General features: G+C 50.1%; 2 protein-coding genes across 4 annotated transcripts in view; both read left to right on the top strand.

The window, feature by feature from the left end:
* The first annotated feature begins 1,724 nt into the window (after positions 1–1,724).
* otd2 (homeotic protein ocelliless) lies at positions 1,725–14,082 on the top strand. 3 transcript variants are annotated; one of them, XM_076619902.1, is made up of 7 exons: positions 1,725–2,636; positions 8,666–8,998; positions 9,158–9,309; positions 11,245–11,429; positions 11,670–11,790; positions 11,874–12,080; positions 12,159–14,082. In XM_076619902.1, the coding sequence occupies exons 2-7, from the start codon at positions 8,758–8,760 to the stop codon at positions 12,258–12,260; spliced, it is 1,008 nt and encodes a 335-aa protein (XP_076476017.1). In that variant the 5' UTR covers positions 1,725–2,636; positions 8,666–8,757; the 3' UTR covers positions 12,261–14,082. The 3 variants fall into 3 exon arrangements, with proteins under 3 accessions (XP_076476017.1, XP_076476015.1, XP_076476016.1); XM_076619900.1 differs by having other exon boundaries at positions 1,726–2,636; positions 8,666–9,013; XM_076619901.1 differs by lacking the exon at positions 1,725–2,636 and adding an exon at positions 4,411–5,071 and having other exon boundaries at positions 8,666–9,013.
* Positions 14,083–14,419: 337 nt separating this feature from the next.
* The window catches only part of LOC117154140 (tyrosine-protein kinase-like otk), a 36,712-nt gene continuing 23,242 nt past the window's right edge, over positions 14,420–27,889 (top strand). Inside the window, exons 1-2 of the mRNA XM_033328844.2 lie at positions 14,420–14,654; positions 22,697–22,999. Of these exons, the coding sequence (XP_033184735.2) occupies positions 14,615–14,654; positions 22,697–22,999 (343 nt within the window). The 5' untranslated portion in view covers positions 14,420–14,614. The remainder of the gene's footprint in view (positions 14,655–22,696; positions 23,000–27,889) is intronic.

Here is a 27,889-nt window from a genome sequence, read left to right as displayed (position 1 = left end):
CGAAAGTAGCGGACATTCCGATACTGATTTCCCGTTGGTATAGAGCCGGTGATGTTTTTCATGAAACCCAACCGAAGCGTCGTCCAGCGTTCGATGACGTTCCAGGTACTTGAAGCCGTTGACGCGAGTTACGCGTCGATGCTTTATTTACGGAGGAATCGTAATCACGCGATATCGCAAAATAGGATACCATCGCTGTTCGCGTTATCAGCGATTAACCGATATTCGCTTCTTACCTCGATGCATTATGCATAATCGTACGATTTAACGCGAAAGTGACGCGAGTATTTTGTATCTTTTTTCTCGATTTAAGCGTAATTATAGCGGCGAAGATCGTACGAAACCGGGCTCGCCAACGAACGAACACCCCGTTTTCTTCTCTGTGTTTTCCAGCATACGCGTAGATCCGTCTAGCGACAGGGACGTTTCTTCGACTCTTTACGTGGCAGGTAAGGCTTCTGTAATAACGTTGACTCGCGCGAGCTAGAAACCGTTTAAACGAGAACGAAAACAGGCGTACAAGAGGAACGAATCGCGAAGAAACGGTCATTTTTGTGTGGTCGTGGATGCCGAGTCAAAACACGGATTTCCAACGAGTCGTCGGCGGATTACGGTTGCGAAAAATAAGAAACTTGGGTGGCCCAGGCGCGCGTGTCACGTGGCGGTGAGTCGAGCGACGAGTCAATCGGTCAATGAGGAAAATTGGCTAAGAGTTCATGAATGGACCGGCGTGAATAAAGTGGCTGCATGTTAGTATAGGTTTATGGAAGCAAGCCGGTTTTAGCTACGCTAATAGCATAGTAATGCTGGCTGATCTTTTCGAAATCCCGTAAGAGCATTAACCGCTCGCACGTGAGCAAGCTAAATTGCTATGTTGTGGGTATACGCCCAGCTATGTAGCTATCACCTGGCTACAGGCCGTAACGAAAGGAGGAGAGTATCGCAGTCGAGGATTGACGTTTCGAGAAAAAGATAACTAGCTGGCGCGTTCGTCGAACGGGTTCCTCTTTCGCCTGTATAACGAGATTAACCGCGAACGTTTCGACTTCGACGGATACAACGACGCGGAGAATCGCGAACACCAAGTTCGATGAACGTCCCCGTTTGCGCGAACCAGACGTTCCTCGCTTTGCGAGACGATCTCGCGAAACGCGTTATTCGTCGAACGAAAACTCGTCTTCGCTACGAGTCGATCTGCATCCTTGCAACCGCGTTGCCGATCCCTTTCCTAATCGTCAGCGATTCGTCTCGTCTCGTCTCGTAGATCGGCGATCGTTCTTTCCCCCTCGCAGCCTCACCTCCCCCCTCCGCCCCTCGATAGAGGCAACGCGATCTTCGCGTGGCGATCGACGTTGTTGGCGAGGACTCGGAGGGAGAACGGTGCGGGCAACCGTGTCCGTCCATTTTCTTCCATTTAGAATCTATTCGCGTATCTTTTCCGGATAGATGGAAGAAACAGAAAGAAAGGGACGAGCGAAAGGGGGTGAAGAAGGGAGAGGAAGAGGAACTGGAAGCTCGGTTATATTTTTAGAGACGGACTGTACGTAACGCGTCGTAACGGTGAGGAAGCGTTGCCATCGCGGTTGGTTAGGTTGGTTCGTGCGGGCCGTATCCATTGGTTCCCCACTACTTTGGTTAGGTCGCGATGCCACGGCCCTAGCCACGCCAACTTTCCACGAGCAGACGCTGTTCGACGTCGGTCGGGCCTTCGTCTCGTTCGCACTTTGCTTCGGCGTAGCTTCGTTTCTCCCTCGATTACCCTTACTCCTTTCTATCCGAGCCAGTTTCGCGCGCGTTCTCTTTCCCATTCGGGTTCGCCTTCCTTCTCTTTCTCCGCGCAAACGCAGCCAACTTTCCGTCTCGTTCCTTCACCACCAGCCAACTCGTTCGTTCTTTCTCCATCTCCGTCGTTCGTCCGTCCTTCCCTTCGTTGGCAGAACTACCCCCTCTTCGAACGGTACCTCATCCCCTTCCGTGGTTGGATACTCCCCCTCGGCTCTCCCCCCTCGACCGGTACGTAGTCCGGTCTCCCGCGCCGACAGCCAAGCGACCGAGCGAGCGCCCCCCTCGCGCATAACCCCTCGGCCAAGAGAGCGATCCGTAACAACTAAAGTTCTCGTGAAAAGTTGAGCTGGGCTCTCCTACGCCCTCCTGCTATAATAGCCGCCGCGCTCGCTGCTCTCTCTACCTACCGTCTATCCCTGTCCATCTGTCCCGGGTTTGTCCCACATCCCGCACACGGAACGCTGCCGGCAGGAGAGAGCGAGAAAGACAGTGCCACGAACGGAACGAGTGCCGACCGCCGAGAAACAGAGAGGGATCCCGCGAACGGAAAGAGAAAAAGACAGAGACGCGGCCGGATTAGGGAATAGAATAGTCATTATCGGTCTACATATTCGTGATATACTCTATCGGGCATCCTCGGTAGTGCGAAACGTCGCGGCAGTAGCGACGAGCGTGTGTGCCGTGCGACCGATCAACCACTGGATACCTAACCTTTGTTTTCGAACCTGCTCAACGTCACCGGCATCACCGGCTCCACCTCGCATTCAGCCGATTCTTTATCGAGGATTACGCCCTTTCGTAACGGCAACACCGTCGTCCACGTCGCTTCCGACCATTTCTACGATCCACGGGTAAGTAGCTTGTTTATTTTCACCCGGAGACCAGCCTCGAGTGACCGCATTCCGCCCCGCGAGTGTCGTCCGCGAGTGTCGTCAGCGAGCGTCGTCTGCGAGCGTCGATCGAAGGATCCCGGCGAGATCGAGCTCGGGAAGCTGGACGATTCGTTCGCCGTGATTGCCGCGGTAACATCGTGCCTATCTAACGCGTCGACCGTACCGATGAGAGATCGCGCGTCTGATTTCAAGAAAACGAAAAGATCGTTTGGATATTCGCGACGTAGGAATCGCGAACGCTTACGCCGACACGAAGCGCGTTACGGTGACCAAGAATCGCCAACGACGTTCGTCTATCGATCGGATGTTTACTCGTTTCGTAATAGCAACTGGGCTTCCCTTTGCGAGTACATCGGAATCTAGCAATTTACGAGGCACAGCTCGCTCGCAAGGTGAACGACGATAATTTACGCGTGCGAATATCTATAGTCGTTGGTTTGTAACGTTCGAACGCGATATCGTTTCGCTACGTTTCGCGTGGATAAATATCTCTTTGCTTCGACTTACGATCGATTCGCGGCTGGCTACGAAAATCTTTTCCCACGGAATGTCTCCAGGAGACTGGGAGAAGAATCGTACGGTATCAATTTTTATAGACGTAGGGTTATCTGTACGAGTACTTTTCGCGGTAAATGGGAAAAAAGAAAAGCGACAGATAGCCGGAGGGCAGGGGCAAACCCAACCAATGGAATCAAATTCGGACGCTGCGGTGCGCGAAAACCTCGAAAATGCCGGCATTTAATCGGCGAGGCGTACGCCGAGCTTTCATTCAACCAAAGAGGGAATATAAATCCGCGGACGAACGTGCCCTGCAATATTCCCAAACAACGAGAGAACTTTTTCCCGAATCACGAAAAAACACTGGCAAATTACACTGATTCATAAATAACTGCGCGTTGCAACTTCCAGCTGCCCGTGTATTTATATATATATATATATATATATATATGAATAAATAAAATATATCTGCAACTATATGCGTATAATAGATACTCGCGGTAAACGTAGCAATGCGACGAAAACTGAGTATTTCGATTGTTTTATAAAAAAAAAAAAATACCATCGAAGAATCTACTCAGCGTTCCACAAAACGATACAATTTACAAATAGGTAGTTTCATCTTTTTATTTTTATATAAAATAACATGCCGATAAAAAAAAGAACATTCCATCGGTAGCGTTGTTGCACGCAAGCGTCGGTACACGTTTTATTAATTACACCCGGTATCGGTTAGCGGGTATTTTCTCCCTGTTGTCGCTTCGCAGTTAAATAACCACACGACGTTGTCATAAAAAATTTAATCCGCTCGTATTTTTTCTCGCGTCACTGTTCCATTAAACGATTCGCAAATCGCGTGAAAAAGTAACTTCTTCTCTCTAGAATTGTACCGAGTTTGTCTCGTTGCATGAACGATAGCAACGCGATACGTACGACGAGTCTACCGATTTCGTTGTCGATCGAATGTCGAGCGAAACTGAAACACCGCGTTGTAACGAAACGCGTACGTTTCGCGGACAGAACTTTCGAGGGAAATCACGCGCGAATCGTGACGACGCGACGGAACGTCCGTTCGCGGAAACGATTCCACGGGACAATTCGGTTGCCGAAACGTTCGACCGTGGCAGAGTGTCGAGAGAGTTGGCCAGCAGGATTTCCACGGAAATAATCTGCTTACGGTAATCTTCTTGGCTTGCCTCCCTCCCGGTTAAGGTCCGCCTTCCACGAGGAGGACCTCCGTCTCCTCGTCGTGCATACGCGGTGAAACATCCTTCCCGTGAGCGGAGAACGCTTCGAATTCTAGTCGGCATCAGGTTTTCGCAATGTATCGAGGACGTTATGTCGTTCCTTTTTCCCGCTCCTATGGAACAAACGGACGTAAAAAGTTTAAGAACGAGGTTAAGGCGTCTGTCGGAGAGAACGCAGTGATAGTACGTGGTAAACGGTTGGCAAACGTTCGAGTATCGAAGTACGAACGAACGAACGAACGAACGAACGAGCGAGGGAAAACGAGAATGAAAACGAGAACGAAGATGCTAATCTCGATCGTCGAGTGTCAGCGACGAGTTCGAAGAAGCGGAGCGTGTCACGTGTGATTGGTTTTAAGATGGCGCGAAGAACCTGGAAGCGAAGATGCGGAGAAGACGCGGCCACAGTGTGAACGGCAAGGAACAGGAACCTTCTCGAAATTGGCTCGAGATCGGTAAGTTTGGTCGGTCGTAGAAAGAAGACGGGAATAGTGAAGGCAAAAGAAGAAAGGAAACGGAAGAACTGGAAGAAAAAAGGAAGAGCTGATCCCCGAAGGGAAGAGGGTAGCGCAACCCCATTGGAATGTTTTTTCTTGCAACCGAGAATAAAACCTAACTATCCAAGTGAGAGAACAGCTTCGAAGATAGGTATATACGTACATATATATGTCTAGTTCATGGTATTTCCACGGGAATTAAGTTTTACGCTCAATGAACGCACAACAACGGCGTCCTTCGGGCTAAATTGCATTGAATGCGACTCGGCGAAGAAACGTTTCCTCGTGACTAGGTGGATACCACCTCTTAGCGGAGGTATTCAACTGCGATTCTGTACAAGACGCCCGCGGACAGGTTTTTGTTCCGTGGAAAAGCCCGCCCTCGACTTTGAAGCACCAAGATGCGATCTTTTTTCTTGCCGGAGGACGATCTCTGGAAGCGCAACGCAGTCTTTCCGGTGACATCCCCGACGCTCCGCCGCTCCGACACCTCGTGACGCGATTCCGACCGTCGTTCGAGGAGAAAGACGGGAAGAGATTTCGCAATAACGATCGCGGTCGGCAGCAACCAGTCGTTGAAATGCATATTTGGTAAAATCGGTTAATACGCGACGAGTACTTTCTGGCTTTTTCTGGTGCTACCAGCGCGCACCGCCCTCCTCTTCACGCACAGACTATACGACGTACGGTACACGTCCATTGTGGACGCCCGGAGCGAGAGAGTGCTCTTCGGGAACAATGCGGTTGTGTGCAAACACTCCTGGAAACAATGCGGCCGGAACTTAACTTTCCGCGGTAGCTTCGCTAGAGTCGCTTCTTGTGTGCGGCCGAATATAACTTGGGCGGAAATTCTGCTCGCAGACTTCTCCAAGTCCGCTGTATTTCTTCCGTCGATCGCGTTACGCTGCCTCGCAACCGCATTTGCGCGAGCCATTTGCGAGAAATCGGTCCTGCTCCATCGAAGATTTATCGTTTCAGCGAATACGCGCTTTCCATACATTCGCGAACGCATCCGCTTCCTTTAATCCGATCGCGATTAATTAAACGTCGAAGAAGCGCGTCGCTTCCGCACGGTTGGCGGAATTCGGTTGACGAAATGGAGAGGGCGAGTAATAGGCGCACGTGGCCATCGCCAACGAATCATCGAATTCGCAGATACTATACGTCGAATATTCGCGTTTCGAATTCTTAAGCGCGTACGCGCAACCCCCGAGACAGCGCGCACACGCGATACGCAATAATGGGGATTTAACAGTCATTAGGGACAACGTGCCGGTATATACGTCGATTGGTAACACAAAGTGTTTGCAGTAGGGCCGAACTGACGAAGGGCGAGGGTGGGGGTGACTGGTTGCAGCGGGAGATCGATTCATCGGGGGTGGAAAAGGCAAGCTCTCCATCTTTCTCCGACTCACACCGTTTCTCTCTGCCTTTGCGTTACAGCAGGGTCGTAGACTACTCGAGTGCCCTCGAGGGCCAATCGAGTGGTGACTTGGGCATTTTGTCCACACTTGGCGGTCTGTAACAAGTGCATTGTCCTGTGCGCCGAACTGCACAAAGATAAAGAGACTACTTCTGGCTACCGCGACTAGAGAGAATTCTCGAGCACCTCACCCCCTTTTTCGACTTTCCGCGTTCGCGGCGTACTTTTAATATCACGACAGTGTAAATAAGTGTGGCAGCTTCGCGATAGAGTCGCACACCCCTATAGGCATCGGTCTTTGTTTCGAAAACCGTAGCACCCCCTTGTCGATGGTCAGCCGCGATTAAAATCGTTTCTCCGACTCGTAACCGCTCGTTTGAATTAAACGTTTGTGCCGATATCGGTGGATTGGCGGCACGCGGCTTGTCCAGCGCGAGAAACCACAGGTACAGGAAGGGACGAGTGATTCGCGGAAAAATCCACACACCGAATATTGCCAACCGATGATTGTTTGCACGTTTCTCAGCCATACGTCGCGTCGGCAGGCTTGTAACGAGTGCTTTGTGGCTAGTGTAAAGCGCAGCAGTGCACAAAGGTAGAGATTCGCGCCTGACTTACTTCACGAGGACCCTCGAGAGCAGCCGCCCTTTCTTCGCTGGCCTTCTTTTCATAGTGAGCCAAATTTTAATATAGCGTGCCGGGAAAGAGGCGTCACGGGGAAGCTCGTGCTTTATGGATTCTCTTTCACCGAGCTGAAACTTCATTTCGGAGGAAGGATCTCCGGCAAAGAACGTAATTAAACGGACAAGTTATCGCGAATATACCGTTTCGAACAACGCTTCATCCTCCTCTGTGCTTTTCGCTTTTTCTTTTTTTTTTTTTTTTTTTTCGAATCAATGACCACCGACAGATAACTCGTTAACCGACGAATTATAATCGATCGAAATTTCGACTTCTTTCGATTCCACGACCGTAGCTTTTTACCCGCGATAAGGCTGGTTTCGCGATCAATTCGGAAACGCTGTTCAACTTTCGATCACGAACGCAGCGGGCTACGATATACTGCGAAAATCGAGCGCCACTCGAGTATCTCATCCATATTTGAGCGAAGCAACTTTCGCTCGAGTAATCGTACGAGTACCCTGGTGAGCACCCTTCGCGCGTCGTTGTTCCTTTCATACGAAACTTGTAGTTCCGTTGCAACGACCATCCAAATGGAAACAATGCTTTATTAAAGTGGATTTATCGATGCGAAATTTCATTTCGAGCAAGTGCACCATTGAAAACGCGATCTACGGAGAACCGGGAAATTGCTTCTGCCGCAAATAGAAATCCTTCGTCGCTGTATACGCGTGTCGGTTCGACGAATGTTTTTCTCACTCGGACCGGTGTCGTCTTCGTTTCGCGAGCCAGCGACGAGCAATTTCGAGACGACAGTTGGTCGCCTTCCGCGCCGTTGTCGTCATCCGATTGTTTTTCACGTTGCACGTGTTAATTACCGGGCGATTAGCTTACCTTAATCCGAAACACATGCTAGGCGGCAGCCTCTCCCCGCCTTGGACACATCGACGTGGACGAAGAACGATATTGCCGATGGTGCGACGCGACGCCGCTACAGATGCGAGACGCGAGGACGTGATAAATGGGAAGACAAATAAATTAATACAAGTCTGGATGGAAGCGAGGATACGAGATCGAAAGGCGAGAGGAATGGGACCGATAGACCGACGTTCTTGACTTTGTAATCGGAGAGGATAAAACGCGGCTTAAGTAGCGGCTAAACGTGAAACGGAAAGGCTACGACGCGTATCTCGAAACATCCGCGGGCTCACCCCCTTTTCGACGTCGTTCTCGGTTTTCGAGAGGACGGCACGTTTTCGGAATTAGCCTCCGCGTCGTCGTCCACGGGGTCAACGGGAGAGAGGGAACAGCTTCGAAAAATGACGGAGTCGTGTTGCATCTTCTTTGGATTATCCGACGTAGCCACCTGTCAACCGCGTCGTTCTTATTTCCATGTTCCGCGATCGCTTTCGATATTCGTATATATCGGCCAGCGACATTCCATTGTCCACGATTTCCATTTAACGCGACGTTCGTTCCTCCGTGGGCGGTTAAGTTACCCGATACTTAACCGATGATAATCGTTTCCCAAGAATTTGGAATTTCCCTACGATTACGTTGTAGATACGAGCGTGCAAACGATCGATTTGCACGACCACTTAGACGTTTCCACTGCCACATTGGGCTATAGAGTAGAGACGATGAATGTCAGGGGATGCGATTAGCCTGTTGCAAATACCGTGTTGTGAATTTGAATTTCAGAAACAGCAGCTAATTGCGAGGAGCGGAGGAGGTTTGCGTAGACTCGGCCGCGAGGCGGGCGGGTGGTCGTGGTGGGGGCCGAGGGGGTGGTGATGTGGCCGAACAGCCTCGGCGGTACATCCGGCTGCAGCGGGGGCGCCGGCGCCACCGATCTCGGGGGCCTCGCCGCCTCCACCACCTCGGCCTCCGATCTATTCGGGCCCGCCGCTTTCGGGGCATCCGCGGCCGGGCCCTACGGCGCCCTCAAGACCAACCCTTACGTCAGCGCTCTTGGTATGCCGCCTATCGAGGCACTTCACTCCACCATTGGCTACCCTGGTTGTACTCCCGCCGGTGAGTCCTACTACTGTGAGTGCCCCTCATTCTCTCTATACTATTAATAAATCGTTTTAATCGAATTACTATTGTAGTTATTATTAGTTTTAACGATACTTGTTAGAGTGGACAGATTCGCACGCAAATATATCACGATCCTGACGTCTTCTGTTAAAGGTAACCCAAGAAAGCAACGCAGGGAGCGAACGACGTTTACCCGGGCGCAGTTGGACATTCTCGAGGGACTGTTCTCGAAGACCAAATACCCGGATATTTTTATGCGGGAGGAAGTAGCGATGAAGATCAATCTACCAGAGTCGAGAGTGCAGGTATGTCGAAATAGTTTTAAAGCAAGGCGCGAGGATGTCGGTTTCTGCCAGCGGCCAAACGATACGGGGAGACGTTGCTCGGTGTTTCGTTACCGAGGGGTTGTAGTGTCGGCATGCAGATAGTAGTAGTGTCTCGTACGCAACATCGATTTACCGAACGCTCGTGTTTCCTGGACACGGGGTGTTAACTAAGTTACTAGGTTTACCCCGTAAGTGCGTTCGCATCGTTGGTTGAAAAAAATTCCCATCGAATTCCATCGGTCGGGACGCTTTCCGAACTGTTTCGGCAGCTTTGACCGAATGGAAAAAGGAAACTTCCGTGACAAAAATGGTTGAATGACGTACGGCGATTCGTGGAATCGTCGAATCGCTACACTGTCACGAACGAATTCGTGTCGTGCGGATCGACTTTCGAAGCCAACAATCTCCGAAAACGTGTCCGTGCATATTCCACCCTCATCACGGGCGGAAAGGGCGCGCTGCATCCGCAATTGCGGGCCAACGCACCTGGTCCCAGCCCCGTAAATGAATTGAATGGGTCCAACCGGGTCCATAGTCTTGCGCACGTTCGTCCTCGACTGCAAAACCGGAACCTTCTCTTCACGACTCGTGTTTTCTGACCCCTGCTCGGCTTTTCAATTGAACCGAACCACCGGACAACGTGATCGCGCTTCCCGTCGAATCTGACGGTCTCCTAATAGCTTTTTACGTGCCTGTATAACACTCATCTTTGCGATAGTCGTTCGTTTTTTTTTTTTTTCTCTACATCGATCGTAAGTGCCACATGTTGCGATTCAGAGGCGACGAGACAAAGCAAAGTCTTTAGCGGTGCAACGAGGATGGGTTAAAACTAGGGAATTCGTATAGAGTACGTAGGAACATACACCAGGGAGCAGCTTCAGTGGCAGAACGCGGGTTGCTCGTGTCGTTCCCCAGAAAATCCGTAGAAACCCAAGCTCACCTCTCCGCTTCTAACATTGATCGCGCAGGGCTTCTCTAGGCTCCTCTCTTTCTCTGCTCTCCCTCTCCTCCTTGCTCTCACCTCCCCCCCCCCCGTCTTCGTCCCTCCCTTTTCCTCGTCTCTTTATTCACCCTCTTCGTTCTTCCAGCCGTTTCGTTCACTCTCCTTCTCCTTCTGCAAAGGTCGTTCTCGCGTTCTGGAAATCTAGGAGGGCGAACGACGGATCGAAGGACGAACCATGTCTGTCGCGTACTCCGACAGCGAAATCAATGTCGATAGATGTCTGTAATCAAAGTGTCGTTTCTCGATTAAATAATTACGAGCAATTTGAACCCTCTCGTCGCTTGTCGGGAACGACGACTTTGCAACTTATACAAACGTTCGTCGAACGATTTGCAGACTATTAACTGTGATCTCGTTCGCCATCGTCGTCGGTGATGTGATCCGCGCATTAATCTCGTAGCATCGATGGAAAGCGTGGACCGATGGTCAAAGTGAATGATAACGAAAAGCGCGCGTGAGGTATCTGGGTTGGGAGGAAAAATCAGAAGCTGGTAAAATTATTCCATCAGCGAAAGTTTGCCCTCGCGTCAACTTGTTTGCCTTCTGTCATTTCGTTGCATCAGCGGACGCGAACAAGTACGATACGCGTCGGTTTCTCTCCGTGTTATCGAAGCCGGCTTGATTGGTAATTGATAGTTGCATCGGTGCTGTATTCCCTTATAATTGGCTATTACGCCAGCTTTATGAAAGCTCTGTACACCATTCCGTGCTCGTTTCCTATGAGACCTGCACCTCGCCGCGATTCAACGGGAATAAATATGGATCGAAAGCTGCTTTCAGCCATTTATTGAAAAAAAGTAGGTAAACGGAGGTATTTCGTTTTCTATGTCTGATCGGACAAAATACGCGTGTTCGAATATTCGCGTTTCTTCCATGGAACGATTATAAATTTTAAGTCGCGCGTGCCGTAGGTGTGGTTCAAAAATCGCAGGGCCAAGTGCAGGCAGCAGCAGAAGCAACAGCAACAACAACAGGACAAAGCACCGAGGTCGAAAAAGCCCTCCGGGAATCCAAGCAACAATCCGCCCTCTGGAAAAAGTCCTTCGATTGCTACCACGCCCACGCCTGCTGCGGCGGTGCCTGCCACAACACCTCTGTAAATATCGCTTTACGTTGATATATTTCTTCTATATATGAAGCTGGAGCTGTCGTCATTTTTATTTCACGAAAAGAGAATTTCTTTCGATACGAATGCAAAGATTAATAGGCGATCGAACGACAACGATCGGTGTAGCGCGTCTTGAATTATCACTTTCGAAGATACTCGTGTCATTCCACTTCGTCGAGTATCGATTTGCAACATCTGTTTTTTTATAGTTTTAATTCGTTTGTGTAGAAGCGGAGGTACAGGTGGTTCAGCGGCCAGCTCCCCGGCTCTTCTGAGGGATTCTCCTCAGTACAAACCAGCAGGAAGCGCAACCAGTTTGCTCTTGGCTACCAGTACGACCCCGCCGAGCGTAAGTTATCGACCAAAAACACGTTCTCTAAAAACTTTTTACCCGCGGTGGATAAGGGCTTGAGAGAGTTGCCGGCTTTTCAGTTAGGGGGAACGGTGTACAGCAGTGGAGGCAGTAGCAGTAGTATCTGGAGCCCGGCTGTTACGGAGAGCGGTGGAGGATTCCCCGGTGACCATCAGAGGTTAGCGTGGACCACAACCACGTCTCAACAACAGTGCTACCAGAATTACTCTTCTTATTACACTAATATGGATTATCTTTCTCCCGCCTCGCATCAATTAAACGTCGTGGTAAGCACGAGTATCTAACGAATCGAAGAATCTATCGTTCGTGACATATACGAAGAAAATTGTTTGAATTATGCGTAGGATGGTGGTGGAAGCGGTTTAGACAATACATGGAGTAAAACGAGGGACGAAAGTGCTTCGTCCTGGTTTTATAACAGCGCCGGATGGGGCGATCGGAAGTGAATCACAGAGTCGCCGGTTGATGGAAACATCAAGGCTTCGGTACATATCATCGACAATAGCTAAACGGACTACTCCGACAGTCAATGGCAATCGCTGTTATTGGCACGCGAAACACGGCCAAAGACGGTCCCCTTCGTGTTAGACATATCGTTGAACCTCGGTACTTTACCGTATGGCTCGTGAGTGCCATATCCGTTCTCTTGCGTTCCAATGAATCACTTAGTCGAATTTAAATCGGCGTGTTCGTTTCGAGAGTACGAGCTAAGTAACTGGTTGTAACGCGAACAAAGCGAACGAGCGAATTATTCGAAACGTTAACCGTTTAAAATTAGCTGTCTCGACGTAACCTTCGATTTAACCAGATGCAACTTGGTACTTTGTATATTCGATCTATCGTTCCTCTACGTTAAAATGTGCAATTTGATAACGATTATCACGAATCCTTTCCGTTCTTTGTATGTACGCTCGCTTGTTATTACCCTAGTCATCTCGAGAGTAGAGATCGACGAGAGCATTTCGGACGAGAAGGGCAAGAGGGAGTGGAGCGATCGCGTTTCGTCGTCTCTCCTCCCCGCTTACAGTCAGTGTTACACACATGTGATACCGTTTGTACACGGGAATTCATCTACCGAAGGTATCTTGTTGCGCGAAATCACGAATTTTCTAATTGTATACTGTGCCAAAGGTAATCGTTCGCGAGAGGATCGAACCTTTCGGTGTCAGGGAGACACTCTCATGTATATAATATACATAGGCTTGCGCCGTTTGGAAGAATCAACGTAGCTAGGTAGAATTTTGCAAAAAGCAACGGCAAAATAATGTCGGCCCTTCGTTATCTTCGTTAAAGATTTCTCGAGAAACAAAAGTTATATACGGATATGCGCGTGTACGAATACCATGACACGTACCGTGTACATAAGTTATATATATATATATATACAGGGTGGTTGGTAACTGCGGTGGTGGTACAAGCGGAAAGGGGGTGATTCTACGCGAAAAAAGAAGTCGAAAATATAGAACAAAAATTTTCTTTTTAATTTTTTTTTTTTTTAATTTTTCCATCGAGACAACGATCTACAGTGAGATCCGTTATAACGAGAAGTGATAAAGAGCACGCGTACCGACCGAAAATTCAAAGTCGATTTTCTAGAAAACAAAGCCTCAAACGAAAAATGTTTATTCTGTATTTTCGACTTCTTTTTTTCGCGTAGAATCACCCCCTTTCCGCTTGTACCACCAGTTACCAACCACCCTATATATACACAAGGACATGCTGATCATCTGTGTACATATGTACCATTTTCTAAAGAGTAATTACGAACCGATAGGACATTTCGAGGATGATCGTCGTTATCCAAAGGTCGCTATTTTAATTCTAGTATTCGTATAAATCTATGATGGGGGTTTAATTCGTTTTACTTTGAATATAATACTGTGTAAATAAAAAAAAAAAAAAAATTTGCGCTCATGCTCAACACAGAGTGCTAGGCGAAATTTATATTTTCACTTTTTCGATCCTTTTCACTAAGGTCGATGTAAGAAACGAGATGTCACTTCTCATTTGCGCAATCACTGGCACCTCGACTAACGCAGAGGTCGGTACGTTATACGTAACAAAGAGGTCGAGGGATAAAAATCAATATGTAAAGTGACAAAAAAAAAGAAAAAAAAAGGATATAGTAAACGTAGGGATGTAAGTAATATGGTCGTTTAGGTTGTTATTATAAATATTATCGATAACGATACTACGATTATCGACAGAGACAACAACGACGTACGTGTAATAAGATGTATGAAATAATATATCAAATTTGAATTGTAATCTCTATCGTTCTTTCGACTATCTTCACACCGTTCCAACTTTCTTTTTTCAGTTATTTTTTAAATATTCTTTCTTGAATTTTACACGATCCGAAACCATTTCGTAGAAGCACGCAACCGCACTTAGCGATTTCGTTTCGATGGAAATTTTTGAATTTGAAATATCGCGCACTAGATCGTGGACAAGAACCGTTCGCGTACGCGTCGGTAACTAGTTGGACACGCCGATTTAGAGCAGCATCTAGCGGCAACAGGCTGATTTAGGGCATCGGCCGTGAACCCCGCGAGCAGGGGTCGCTACGACGCGGCGTGGGTTAGTGGCCCTCAGTATCACGCGTCGTTCCGTGGTGTTCGGTTGGATTGTTCCCGGTTTCGCGTAGTGTGTTGGTCGGTTGGCAAGCAAGCTTCACACGGAAGAAAAATAGAATGACAGCGACGTGAGAATTCTGATACACGGGAACGGTCTTCCTGTTCAGTCTCTCCCCGAGCGAGTTTCGAGCCGCGTGTTTCTTCAGGTCGAAGCCATCGAAAGGATGTGGCGTCTCGACGCAACTACGCTTTTGCTCTGCTTTCGTGAGTACCGTATATACGTACAATATACGCACGTAACTACGATTCGAAGGATTCTTTCCCCACTCTCTCTCTCTCGAGGTTTACCCTTGTTGGTGTCAGTGAATCGCAAAAAAGACGGATGGGGAAAGAGCAACGATATTATCGATAGAAACGGTTTCGTCTGTCGCTCGAAATCGTTTATTCCAAGTTTTACAACTCGTCGGTCCTATATCGTGCTCCATTGCTTTCTTCTTTCGCCGGTCCTGCTATAATTACGATTAATTGGTCTTAACCACCGCAACGAGCAATTTCATTGCTACTGCAATCTCTTTTTCAACGAATACGTTCCTCCGCGAACGTAATTCCGTGCCGAAGCGTTTATTCCAGATCGTTTTATTTGTAAATAATCTTGTTTTCATGTCATCGTTAATCGCGCGCGTCTTTTACGAACGTTCCATCCGAGGGTATACAAATTCCCGGAACGGAACATCAAAGGATGGAAAGAACGTACGGAGGAAGAATATCGAGCATTGACTGATAATCAGAGGAGCGCGGTGGCAAAGCCGTATCGATGGGCCTTTAACACCGTCGGCGAATTCGCCATTCGAAAAGAACGAGTTGTAGCTGCAATTTGCAGTCGGTAGGCCGAATCAGTCCTGCCGATCTCTGCGCGGCCGATGTACGACGATACGTCGTTGATAATGATGCCAATGCCGCGCTGCTGATGGTTAGTGGTGTTGGTGGTGTATCGTTGGCAGCGTGGTAGTCGGGTGGATGCTGGCTACGATCTTTCTCCATCGTCCATGATGCCGGCCGGTAACCCACTCCTGCCGCTTCTCTTTCTCTCTCTCTCTCTCTCTCTCTCCCCCCATCTCTCCCTCTCGAAGAGGAGAACCGGTTCGATAGCCATGCACACCTAGAAAGCGAATATACGCAGACTCGGCGGAAAAGGGGGGCCATATTACGTATCCACCTACCTAATATCGACGGTAACGTCGTATACGTGCGGCTGCACGTGTAATTAGTAGCGATGGCTGCGAACACTAGTCGGACAAAGACGACACCGGCCGTGCAAGATACGAGAGAGATTTTTCTGGCCTTTAAAAAAATGCCAAACAACCGGCCGATTTATCGCCGTGCTCTCGCCTCTGTTTACAAAACCGTTCACGAGCAACTCGTTGGTGTTTCGCTGAAAGCCTCGTTTCGCCCTTATCTCGTGATCTGTAAATACGTATTTGGAGCGCCTCGAATCGATCTTCGCTCCGATTGCAAAATGCACTTTTAGCTACGCTATTGCGGTACGATTCAGCGGCTTAAATTTAGATTGGAGCCGAGGACTCGTTATAAAAGATGGAACGGACCGCGGTTCAAATAGAATTGCCGACTCGGACCATCTGGGCTGCATCTTCGATCGTGCCCGCCTCTGAAAATTATTTAGCTACGCGGATGCTTTTTTGCGAAGCGTGAAACCGGCTACCGATAAAAACACGTTGGATACGTGTTCATAAATAACGATCTAAGGCGGGTCGAGGGAGCGTTCACGGCGATGTTGCAGCGGCGGCATAAACAGGCTCGCGCGGGACTTTGATCGGTTTCTCTCGAACCCAGTCGAATCGGATCGAATCGGTTGGCATGGATCGGCAAGCCGATGCAAGGATGGCGTACACCGCACACGGCTTCTTCTTCGACGTGGTGTCGTGGTTGCCGATGGATGGATCATATCGCCGGTATCCCCGCTTCGCCCCACTTTTCCTTTCTCTGCCTGTTGCCCCGGTACCGACCACTTGGCTATTCATCTTGGTCCGGTGCTCCTAATTACACGTCTCGGGTTACGGATGAGAACGACCGTCCCGCCGTGCCGTTCGGAGACGTCCTGTGCCCTGAAAAGGGGTACCAGCACACTCGGCCTTTTTTCCTCGGTCTTCCTCTCTCTTTCCCTTTCACCTCTTTCCTTCGCCATCGACGGCAAGCCTCGTCTCTCGTTCTTTCTTCGATGTCCTCCTCTCTCGGCTCTCTGTCTACGTCTTTTTTACACTGCTTGCCACTAAAGGCCCTTTGTCCGTGGGCCGGCGTGCACGGCTATTTTATACACCGAATGTTATTCAACCTCGCAGTTACTTACTCTCTGTTTCTGTTCCTTTCCGCGTGGTCGTGCCTCTCTTTATCCACGCGCTGTTTCTCTTTCGTCCTAAAGTGTTTCTGAAACCGTGATGCCGGTCGGGTGGCGCGCAGCCGGTAAACGCGCGCGACGAAGAAGGTGGCGAGAGCGGACGGGAGGGTTGCAGGGCAACGGGCCGAGGTACCAAGAAAAATTGTATTAGCCCTTTGATCCCTTGGCTGGTGGAACGACTCGCAAGAGAGCGAATAAAAGCAGAGGCCGCGCGTAATGCGGCTATTTACGCATAAAGGGCGAAAACGACGCTTTTCTCGGGGAACCGCGACACATCGTGCAAGGGCAGCAGCCCGCGCTTCGCTCGTCGTTGGCTTTCGCGCGCCCATATCCTCCGGTGCGAAATTACCAGCTTTCCCTGCTCCTCGGTCGCGCGAACTTTCGCCACCGCAACCTCGTCGCTTTCTCCAGGGTCTCGTTGAAAATGAAAAATTGCGCACGATGGAAAAAGCGTTACCGGTGCTCCATGTAAACAAGCTCTGCTTCGTTGTCCAACACTTTCCAAGATTTTCTCTTCCGCGTCACTTTCGCTGGCTTCTTTTCTTTGGCAAGGCCCGACTCGTTCGCAAGGTTTCGCGCGAACCGTGGCTCCCGTTCGTCCGTGCCAGTCGTTCTGCGAACGTTCTTCGCCGAGAAATTCCACCTTTGGACGAACCGACGCATCGGCATCAGCACGGTAATCGCGTGTAATACGGATAACGGTCGTGGCAATCGGAAAACGATAGGTCTCGCAAACGCGATAATCACGGAAATGCAGCTAACGGGAAATGGAAGTAAAAACAAAGCTGAAAAGGGTGGTAACTTTCGGAGGATGTCATCGCGACAAATAGATAGCGTATCGTGGTTGATAGCGGAATATCCGGCGACGTGTATTTCGACAGGAAATGGCTCTTCTGCCGGCGTTTCGCTTTTTTCTCCGTCTGTTTTCCATTGCGAGTTGCGTGCAACAGCAGGCTGTGCCTGAAAGAGCGTAAAACGCTTCGGCGCGGGCAAAAGCAGCGTTTGATGACCCGCGTGGAACGCAAGAGACGCGGATAATATATTTCGAGCAGGCGACGTACAACCCGATAGGCCTCTTTGAAATTTACTCGGGCGTCGTCGTTACACGCGCGCGACTACTGAAATATGCCACGCTCCGACCGCTCGATCGGCCTTTTCCGTTCGACGAATTCCCTTTGATTCGCGAATGATGCCGCAACCTGAATGCGACCGTCGTCGCGTATTCCTTCCCAGCTCGTTCGCGCTACCTGATTTTTCAATTTTTTACACGAATACCTCTCTATAGCCTACCCATCCCGATCGAGAATGCTTTTCTTCCGTAGAGAAACGCGTCGAGTCCCGAACGTATCGTCCGTCAGTCCGCTCGTGCTCGTCTCTTTCAACGCGTGTCGTGTCTGCGCGCTCGCGACACGTGTCTCGCGATATTCGTAAGTGGAAACGCGTAAGCTGCTAAGCGCTGCAGCGTCCAGGCGTCTGGAAGCGTTCGCCTAACGAGTGGCCAACGCTTTTCGCCGCGTCGCCTTTCTTCGCTGCGAGCGTTTTACTTTTGCTCGTTGCGGCGTGACCGCCTCCCTTTATATATAGTCTATTCCGCGAAATTTCGTTTTATTCGAACGCGTCGAATAACGGACGGTCCGAGCTCGGAGACGTTCGCTCGCCGTAAGGAATTTTTAAGGCAGAAACTTCATTTTAACGACGCGCGATAAGAAATTTCAAATGAGAGGGACGTGTTATCCCGCTGCTTCCACGCAGCACCACTAATTCGTCGTCCGCTTTTGTGTCGGTCACCGCGAAGCGCGACAGAGTGCCGTTACTTTTTCACTGTCAAAAGGGCGTCGCTACTCTAGCAAGCTGATCCTCGGCCGCTCGTCTTTCCTCCTTCTTCCCTTTGCTCGGTTTCTTGGGTAGCGCGGCCGGCTCTTTCTCCTTTCTTCCTTCTATCTGTTTTTCTCCTTCTTTTCTTTTCCTCTTTTTCCCTTCCTTTCTCCTCTGGATTCTTTCTTTTTTTTTTTCTTTTTTAAATAAGACCCGACTTGCTCGCGTCGACACCCCGAGACGAAGAAAGGAGACTCTCAGCGTGCATTCAGAATCGTGAAAAACGTCCCGAGAGTGTGAATTTCACGCTACTCGGGGCGTCTGCAAGGCGGCACTCCGAACACCATTTGTCCCAACGAGTGGAGCAGACGCGGCACACGCCGTAGCCAGGACCCTGTAGAAATACGCGCACGCTAACCGCCACTACGAATCTCGTCCTTTCACTGCAACTCACAAAACACGCGTCGAGCTTCGTCCTTTGTGACAACCGCGGCTCGCGCGTAAATCGCTGACGCGTACATAGACAACCGCGGATCGCGTTGCGAAAACGCGCGCGTTCTACGTACGTCCGATGAATTATGTAGCGGCGCGCATTGCGCTCGATATGATACGTACGTTGACCATCGCGCGCGTCGAAACCGTATTCGAAACGCGACAGTCGCCTTTGCGCGAGACGTTGCGAATTTTCTCCGCCAGCAGTTCGTTAGCGGGTTGTTTGGCAAAACGGTGAAAGGTAGAATTTTCCTGTAACACGGTCGGCCGGCTCGTTAATGGGATGGCGCGCACGCGTTCGCCAGCGGAATTTCAAGATGTCGGTAAATGGGCAACTCGACGAGCCGGCGAGGAATCTCGAAGAAACTCGAAAGGCATCCGGCTAATGATTTTTCGATTTTAACGAGCCGGTCGTTAGCGCGAGAGGCCCTGGTCGCTGGCGCTCGCGCGCGCGCACGCCCGCGCTCGCTCGCTCGCACGCTCGTGGTAACGAAAAGCTTTCGTAACGAGGCAAGTTCCGCTCGACGAGGTAGAACTTTCGTTCTCTCGCACTGGCGGCTGCGAGGAGATCGTACGCCGCGAGTGATAATCAAACATTTTTTGCCTTCTTCCTCCGACGATCGTTCCGAGGCGAGAAGCGATCTCTCTTATCCGGCAGAAAATAGCTCCGCTCGTTACTTTGAAGTTGGCCGGAAGTGGATGAACCGTGGAGGGAAAGGAGCGCGTCCTTTGCGATGTTCGGTGGTTTACGAGTCGGTTGGCCGTCCGCGTCGGGATCGTTCTGCTCTTCGTCGCACACGGAAGTGCAGCGTCGCTGTGTGGCGTGGCGTACAGGGGCCGAAAAATCGAGCGGCTTGTGTAAACGCCATAAAGCGGCGCGAGCAGCTGCACACGTCGAACGAGAGAGTACGGAACGTTAGCTGGACCGAGAGACGTTTGCCTCGGGGAGGAAAGTAATCTCGAGAGTAGGTCGTAAAAGCGGTCGTGTTTACCCCTTGGGAAGGTTCCAGGATCGGCAACGAACGACTCGGAAACCGACTCGCGTGCATTCTTTTTTTAGGATTCGACCGACTGTCGTGGATAAGCTCTCGGTAGAGCGTCGACGTGCAGCGTCACGAGCTCGTTTCAAAAGCAGCGCGTTCTTTCTCCTCTTCGACTCTCGGTTTTTGAGATCCCTCTCGGCCAGGCAAATCCACCGGAAGAGGGAGCATCGTCATTAACCACGCAGAGTCACGAGAGCGCGGTATGAAACCGAGTTCGAAATTTCGTCGAAAATTACCAGCTCGCTGGAATGGACCGCGCTGGAAATTACCGGTTCTTCGAATCTCCACCTCGCGCCATTCTTCCTCCTTTGTATTTTAAAGGATAATTTTGATCTACTACGAGATAATAACAGGATCCCCTGCCTTCCCCCGCAACGACACGGTTAAAATTTAGAAACGACCAAGAGATCCGGCCAACGGTGTCTGGTACCTGGCCCCGCAATTAGGCCGGACGGCTGACGCGGACCCGAACCGAGGCAAATAAAAGAGCATCGGTCCGTTGGGATAGATTTACGACTGGGCATTACGGATCTGGCCATTCCTGGGGTTAACGTTTCGAACGAGCGGCGTCTCGAATCGCACGAAACTAACGTTAATCGACTTCCGCGAACGCGGCAGAAACCGTGAAACCGAACAACAAGAAAGTTTCAATCGGGGACCAGGTTCTATTTTCATCGCGACTCGCGTATCTCTTCGAAGGACTTCTTCCCTTTTCCTGTTGCGGATCGTGGACAACGGGATCGAACTCCGACCATTCGCGCGAACTGCAAACCCGCGTTATTTCGAGTTCACCGATAATGTCGCCGGCGAGGTAATTAGCTAGCTCTGGGAAAACCGTTAAGCGTGAACAGGCCGAATACCTGGACGCATTGGACGGGCTCGTCGTTGACCGTGCACGTGTGTAGCTTGAATTCCAGCCATGGAAACGCAACAATCGATTTTCAGCTCGTGTACAGAGAGAACGTAATCTACACACGTACGCGAACGCGCCACAGTATACGCGTCGTATATACGTTGCGATGGATGTTTGCAAAATCGGCGATGCGATCGATCGATACGCCGAGAGTACGGCTGCGAATCGCGAGCGCGGACGCCTGCCGCTCGAGTTCCCAGCTCCAGACTTTTTTCTATCCATTTCCTATCCATTTTTTACAGCGCGGAAGCGGTAACGTTCACGAAGCGAAAAAAATATGCTCGAACAGATGATTCTTGTTACGACTTTTTTTTTCTCTCTCCACTCGTTTTTTCTGACCGTGTTCCCTCTACGCCGTTGTCCGTGTCCGCCTTTTGCTCTGCTCGCGTCGCCGCACCACCCTACCTGGTACAATGTGGTTCGTTTAATTTGCACGCCCCACTATTTGCAGCTCGTTCCCAACGTTTGTTCATGGACGTTGCTCGAAAGCGAGTTTTTCGTGTACGATTTGAGCACAAACGATTAAAAACTAGCCAACCTCTCTCTCTCTCTCTCTCTCTCTCTCTCCCAATTTACCGGCAACGTATCCGTCTCGCTTTTTGTCTCGAATTCGTTGGAACGTGGAAGAAACTAGAAGCCGAGTTTGCCGATACGTGTCGGAATCAGATCAGAAGGTTTGCCTAATTAGCTCAGGAAGCTTAAATCGTTCCGTCTCGGTAGAGAAGCTTATTAACGAGCAACTAATAAGCTCGTTGAACGAGTAGACGTCTTTCTCTCGATAGCAGTCGCCCGGTGCGCACGCTTCAATACGTACTCCGCGAAGAACACCTGTCGCGTATTTCACGGATGTCATTCGGATATTATCTTCCTCTCTGGTTCTTCTTGCTCGACTCGAATCGTCGACGCGCAGATACCCGCGGCAATCGGCAAATTGTGCGGAATTACTCTAGGGACATGCATCTACGTTCGTATCCTGAAAACACAACGAGCGCAGGCACAGCTGGCAAAGAGGAGAGAGGATGGCGTATCGCGCGCGGTAATATCCCGAAAACAAAAACAGAGAAAAAGAAATCGTATTAAACGGTGCACCGAGAAACGAGACAGGGGGCGGCGTGCCAGAGGAAGACCTTTGCTGCTGGCGGATATCAAAGGACATCGATACAATAACGTTGCCCCGTGCTAATTATCAATCAACTTAATGAGAGTTCCGCATTCAAAGAGCGGAGCTCTTGTTGCCATCCGTTTTACAGCGTTTCCTCGTCGAGCTGTTTATCGCTCGATTGTTACCGCTCTACTCTGGTAATTAACGATATTTTTAATAACGATACCATAACGCTCGTGTCGGCATTTCATCTTATCCCCGCGATTTCCAAACGATGCGGGGTGTCGAAGCGAAACTTCCCGGTTAAAATTCACCACGCGACCCTCGTTTTTAACGGAATTTCTCAACGTTGTTGGTTCGCACGGTTCGAAGTCAAAGGATCCGCTGAATCGTCGATGGAGAAAGAAAAAAGCGTATCGATGATTTTGTTCTCTCTCTCTGTCTCTCTGTCTCTTTCTCTCTTAGCTACGTTTCGATGGACGATGATTAATCGGAATCGTGTAACGTTCGATCGATGTGTTTGCACAGTGGTACCGGTATTTGGTCAAGACGGCAGCCTCTACTTCTCCGTGAGTCCCGGCGAGCACTCGGTCGCCGAGGGATCCCCGGTGCGTTTGAGATGCGAGGCACAGCCCAGTTCGCTGGTCAAGTACTCGTGGAAGATCGACGGACAGCCGCTGGCACCGAGTCCACGGAGACACCAGGATGGCGGCGACCTTCGCATCACCAGGGTGAACCGAATCCTCGACAGTGGCAACTTCGTCTGCGTCGCCACCCACGAGGAAACTGAATATTCCATCGAGAGTTCACCAGCCAAGATCGACATTCAATGTGAGTAACTGTTTTATGGTACTCGATTTCTCGCTAATTTGTCCGCCGAGAGTGCACGTCCGTTGCACGAGTAGTTACGTTCCACGATTAATTCGCCGACGTCTGTTTGGTCGAAGGCGTGAAATCCTGATCGATGAAAGAAAGAAAAAGAAAAAAAAGAAAAAAAAACGCGGTAGGATCGCGATACAAACGCGTTTAACGGCGCGGCGCGTCGCGCGAAATGGAACTCGTTTCTTGGCGCAAATACGAGAATTTTTTAACGAGCGCTAGCTCGCCGGCATTTAATTAATAACGTGCTCGTGATGGTGGGCGAGACCATCGAGAGATTAATCGCGTAGGTCTCGAGAGCGTGGCGCGAACCTCGCGTCCCGCGCGTGTCGTGCCTCACCGAAATGCGGCAAACCGGTATAATCCCGCGTTCACGGTCGCGTTGCTTAATCGACAAAGCGCGAGAGCAAGACGGAGCTTGGGAGATGAAACGATAGAGCGAAGGAAGATGGGCGATGGTAAGAGAGGACAGTCCCGAGACCAACGCCCGAGGGATTCAAAGCGACGCTACAACGGATTTCACCGTGGCTATGTTATTCTCACGGCACTTTTTAATCGCCCTTTCTCCGCAAAAGCGCAGATCAAACGCCTGCCGTGCAGAAATTACACGAGCCGAACGAACCAAAGAGAGACAAGCGAAACGAACAGAACGAACCGCGCCGATGGATGGAAGGGGGAAATCGGAGAGCGGGAGAAAGAAAAAGAGACCGAGAAAGAAGGGGTCGAAACGAAAGGGAAGCGCGGAGATAGGAATCGATTCGCGATAGCCTCGGCTGCTGAACTCGGCCACCGTGAGCTCTTTCGGCGTTCCCGCCCCTCTCGCGATTCCAATTATTCGACAGCGCGACATTAATTAAGCAAGATAATTTGCTCTCGAACCGAACTGCCCAATATGGCGTCTGTCGGTGACGACGGCCCTGGGCGCAGACGTGTTCGCGTTTTAACGATTTCAAAACGCTCAAGGATCCCCGGAAAATAAATTCGACGAGACGAAAGTTGTCGCTGATAACGACGACGACAACGACAACGACGACGACGACGACGACGACGACGACAACGACGACGACGACGACGACGACGACGACGACGACGATGCTTAGCGTCGAGACGGGTGTGACGAGTTGACTGAGCGGAAGAGGAGAGAGGAAGCAGGAAAATACGTATAATGTTACTAGCGAGGTGCGCGAGTTGCTGGCATTTTTTTATTTGTATTTGAAAACGCACAAAATAGGTGCTTTCCGCGCGTAGGACGAGGGGGAACGAGCTAAAGTGAAAAAGAAAAAAGAAAAAATCGACGCGGTAACCGAGGAGGCGCGAACCGCGGTGCCGCGATATTGAATGAATAATGAAGAAATTTGCAAAAAAAAAGTACATATTATTAAATCGGGGAACCGTCGAGGACGGGAAAAGAAGAGAGAAATAGTGGTGAAACGGTTGCGGGGGCTGGCGAGGCAAGAGCGAGGAAAGAGAGAAACGACGTCAGGGCGTCGTTAGCGTCCCGGCACCTCGTTATCATGTATCGTTTCGTAATTATTATTACACGCTGCTGCCAACCCGGTGAAGTGTACCGAGCACGAGTACATTTAGCGCGTGCTTAATACCCGTCGCCTGGCTCGATTCCTTTTGATAATTGCGATAAATATAATAATGATAATGACGATGGAACGTTTTCTTCGGCTCGCCATGGCTGCGGCGTTTTCCGTCTCCTCCGTTCGCGAATGAATTTCGTCTAGGCATCGCGTAATTTCGTCCAACCGACGAACCACCCTTTCATCCGCGGATTCGCTCGAATCGTTCCGATGAAAGGGAATTATCCAACGGATAAAACGCTTATGGACTCAAATCGTCGATGCCGTCTAACGTTTATAGTTGTTTCCCGTTTGATTAATTAAATCCGTCTGGTGGTACCTTTGCAAAGAGTTATCGATCTTTGAACCGACGACACCGGGGGGACGTGTCTTTTGTTCGATTCGAAACGGAAACGGAAATCCCTATGGAACGAACGCGCGCGTTCAACAGCTGATTAATCTGCGTCTAATATCTAGTCCCTTTGACAATTCGGTACCGCCCGTCCGGTCGTCGATCCGGTTCTTTTCACGAAGGCCAAGGCCGTACAAGGCGTGGTCATTCACCGTTTCGCCGACGAAAGATACAAATGGACTAGCAACGGCAACACGTTCGCACGTTGCTTTTTACACGTTCTCGGCCAATCGTCGTTTAACGTTTCTACTGCGAAGATCTCGCAGCGTACCGAGCCTCGTAAGGGACCTTAAAAATACGAGTAGATATTTTCTTTTAATTAGACGCGCCTGAGAATATACAAGACGACTCTCGGTTAATCAGCTGAAACGATCTCGCTGCTAGCGAAATTGCACGAAAACCTTGCGAGATTACGGTTATTCCAAAGTGTGGAGATATCGCCACGCTATTAGACCTGTTTATGGCGAAATTTCCAGAATTTCAAGGAATAAAGCTAGTCGGACTGGATCGTGCGCGTGTTTCGGGCCGCGCATTGTGGGCGAGCTTATTTCGGTTAATCCTTTAAACACGCTCGAAATGTCTCCTCCGCTCGGATACCATATGCGTGTAAACGGTACACTGGCGCATTTTAGCTCCATTAAATATAAGGTGCGCGTGTTGCGCTTTCCGATAGAACGCAAATGCGTTTTTCGCGTAAACGCGCCATCCGCTGCCTCCCATTCTCAATCGTTCGTTTTCAATCGCGCCGTATTAACGATCGCGTATAATTACTCGATACAAAACAACGGCCTGTAATCATAGAAAGAACGTAATTAAACACGCGAGAGAGCTTGGAAATAATTTCGCGATATCGAAAAGCAGGGTAGACGAAAACTCTGGTTTTTCCACCCTCGAAAGGTCGAGCGTCTGACGAGTGATCTCTCGAACACGCTCGGCGATGACGAGCTGGCCCGCCGTGAATATTCCGCGTACCTCGACGTGAAAACCATCCCTTTCCCTCTTTTAATTTCCAACCCCTCGGCTCGCGGCCACAGACCAGGCTACGAGGGACGGACGCACGGGGGGTAATAACACGCCGAGGAGGATCCTTTGTCCAAATAAAAAAATAACATCTCGCTTCGCGACGAGGAAGAGCCTGCTGCGATACGCGACAATGGATAGGAAGTTGTTCAGCCTCGAGCTACGGCATCCGCGAGGGTGTGAGAGTCAAAGTGAAACAGACAGAGAGGGACAAGCTGCGGGACTAGGGGCTGAATTCAGCGCGACGCGTATCCTCTACTTTACGCGAGATCCTATCTGATTTATACGCCGTGTACGTAGAACCGAGCGTGCTACGCCTCGTCTTGCAACCACTTCCTTTGCATCGGATGATACGCAAGACTCCTAAGAGACCGAACGAGTTATTCCACGCGCCACCGAGTTCGGTCCGTTCTTCTCTTTCTTTACGACCGTTTCCACTTCGCTCGGATACGGTGCAAATCGATGTTGGGAATTCTAATGAAAATGACGGGCGGAATGGTAAAATCGTCGCCTCTTGCCGGGATAAACGCTCGTTCCTCTTGGCTCAGCGTAATGGTGAGCTCGCGGCGAAAAGTATCCGGGCTATTAATCTCTATTTTTTCTTCTCTTTTTCCTTTCTTTTCCCGAGCAGCCAGATGATTCGTGAGATTTAACGGTTTAAGGGCCTCCGGATTGAAAGTGTTAACGCGATTCCGCAGACGAGTGGATAATGGGATCGAAAAGTGGCTTCAGCCACCGTGAAAAATCCTGTGTCTCCGGCTTCTAATAGGGTTGCGGTCGCGACGAACGACCGTTCGCGTTCTCGCCGCTCCTCGTTTACCTTCTTCGCGGTCTCGACCGGCAATTAAACCTCACGCATTGTGCGTAGTCGACAATAAGCCATCGTTCTCCCAGGAATCTCATTTCCTCCGCCCCGCAAAGCGCCACTTTTCGATGAGCTCCGGTTGAACGAGTACTTTTGCTCGTAGCCTCGACTTCATCCGGTCCTCGTCGTTGCGCTGCCTCCGAGAACAATCGTCGGCAGACGTTTCTTCGCCGCGTTGTCGCTGCTCGAGCGGTAAATAGCTCGCTTTGGAAATTCTATTCAAAGACCCCTCCCGCCTTCTGTTCTACTCGCGTTCCGAGATAATTCTTCGCCATTGTAATCGCGCGGATAATTTCGATCGCACCGTGACGCGATCGTCTCGCGGGAAAGTTAACTTTCGCGCCCACGTTTAATTTATTCGCTCCTTCGGTCCGGCTTGCACGCGTTGAATCCTTTGAGACCGGACGAATTAATAACCGCGACTAATTTATACGTTCGCGGCGAAACGTTGAATCGTAGCCAAGGTCTCGAAGAAGGTCTTCGTATCCACATTCTTGACTCGCGTCGTAGCACCGCCTGTGAACCTCGCGGCTGGCCGTATAACGCCAGGCCAAATGGCAATTAGGCTTCTCCTATTGTACACCACAACAATACCCATTTTTTAGCGGCTACGCATTGACGGCGGCAACGCGTGCCGACCCTCCTCAATACCACGATAAATTTACCGGTTCGCTTCAAGGGTGTGCGCTTCGATCCACGTTTCATCGGTATAATAATAACACCTGGCCGATAAATCATACGCGCGGAGCGTTTAACGGACGATGAATTCGAAGAAAGGCGGAAGAATACCCGCTGCGAACGCGTTCGTTCCAGGCCGAAAGTTGCCAGCGTGTTTAACGAATTTTGCAACAACGTTCTAGCTCGCGAGACTCGGGATCGTCTCGAATCGCCATACAACCGCACGCGTTCGCTCTATTCGCATCCTAACGACTTTTATCGCGATCACGCGCAAGTATTTAATCGAGCCGTCTTGATTC

Source organism: Bombus vancouverensis, chromosome 7, assembly GCF_051014615.1.
Source record: "Bombus vancouverensis nearcticus chromosome 7, iyBomVanc1_principal, whole genome shotgun sequence".
Lineage (NCBI taxonomy): Eukaryota > Metazoa > Arthropoda > Insecta > Hymenoptera > Apidae > Bombus > Bombus vancouverensis.
This window is presented reverse-complemented; position numbering and strand designations above follow the sequence as displayed.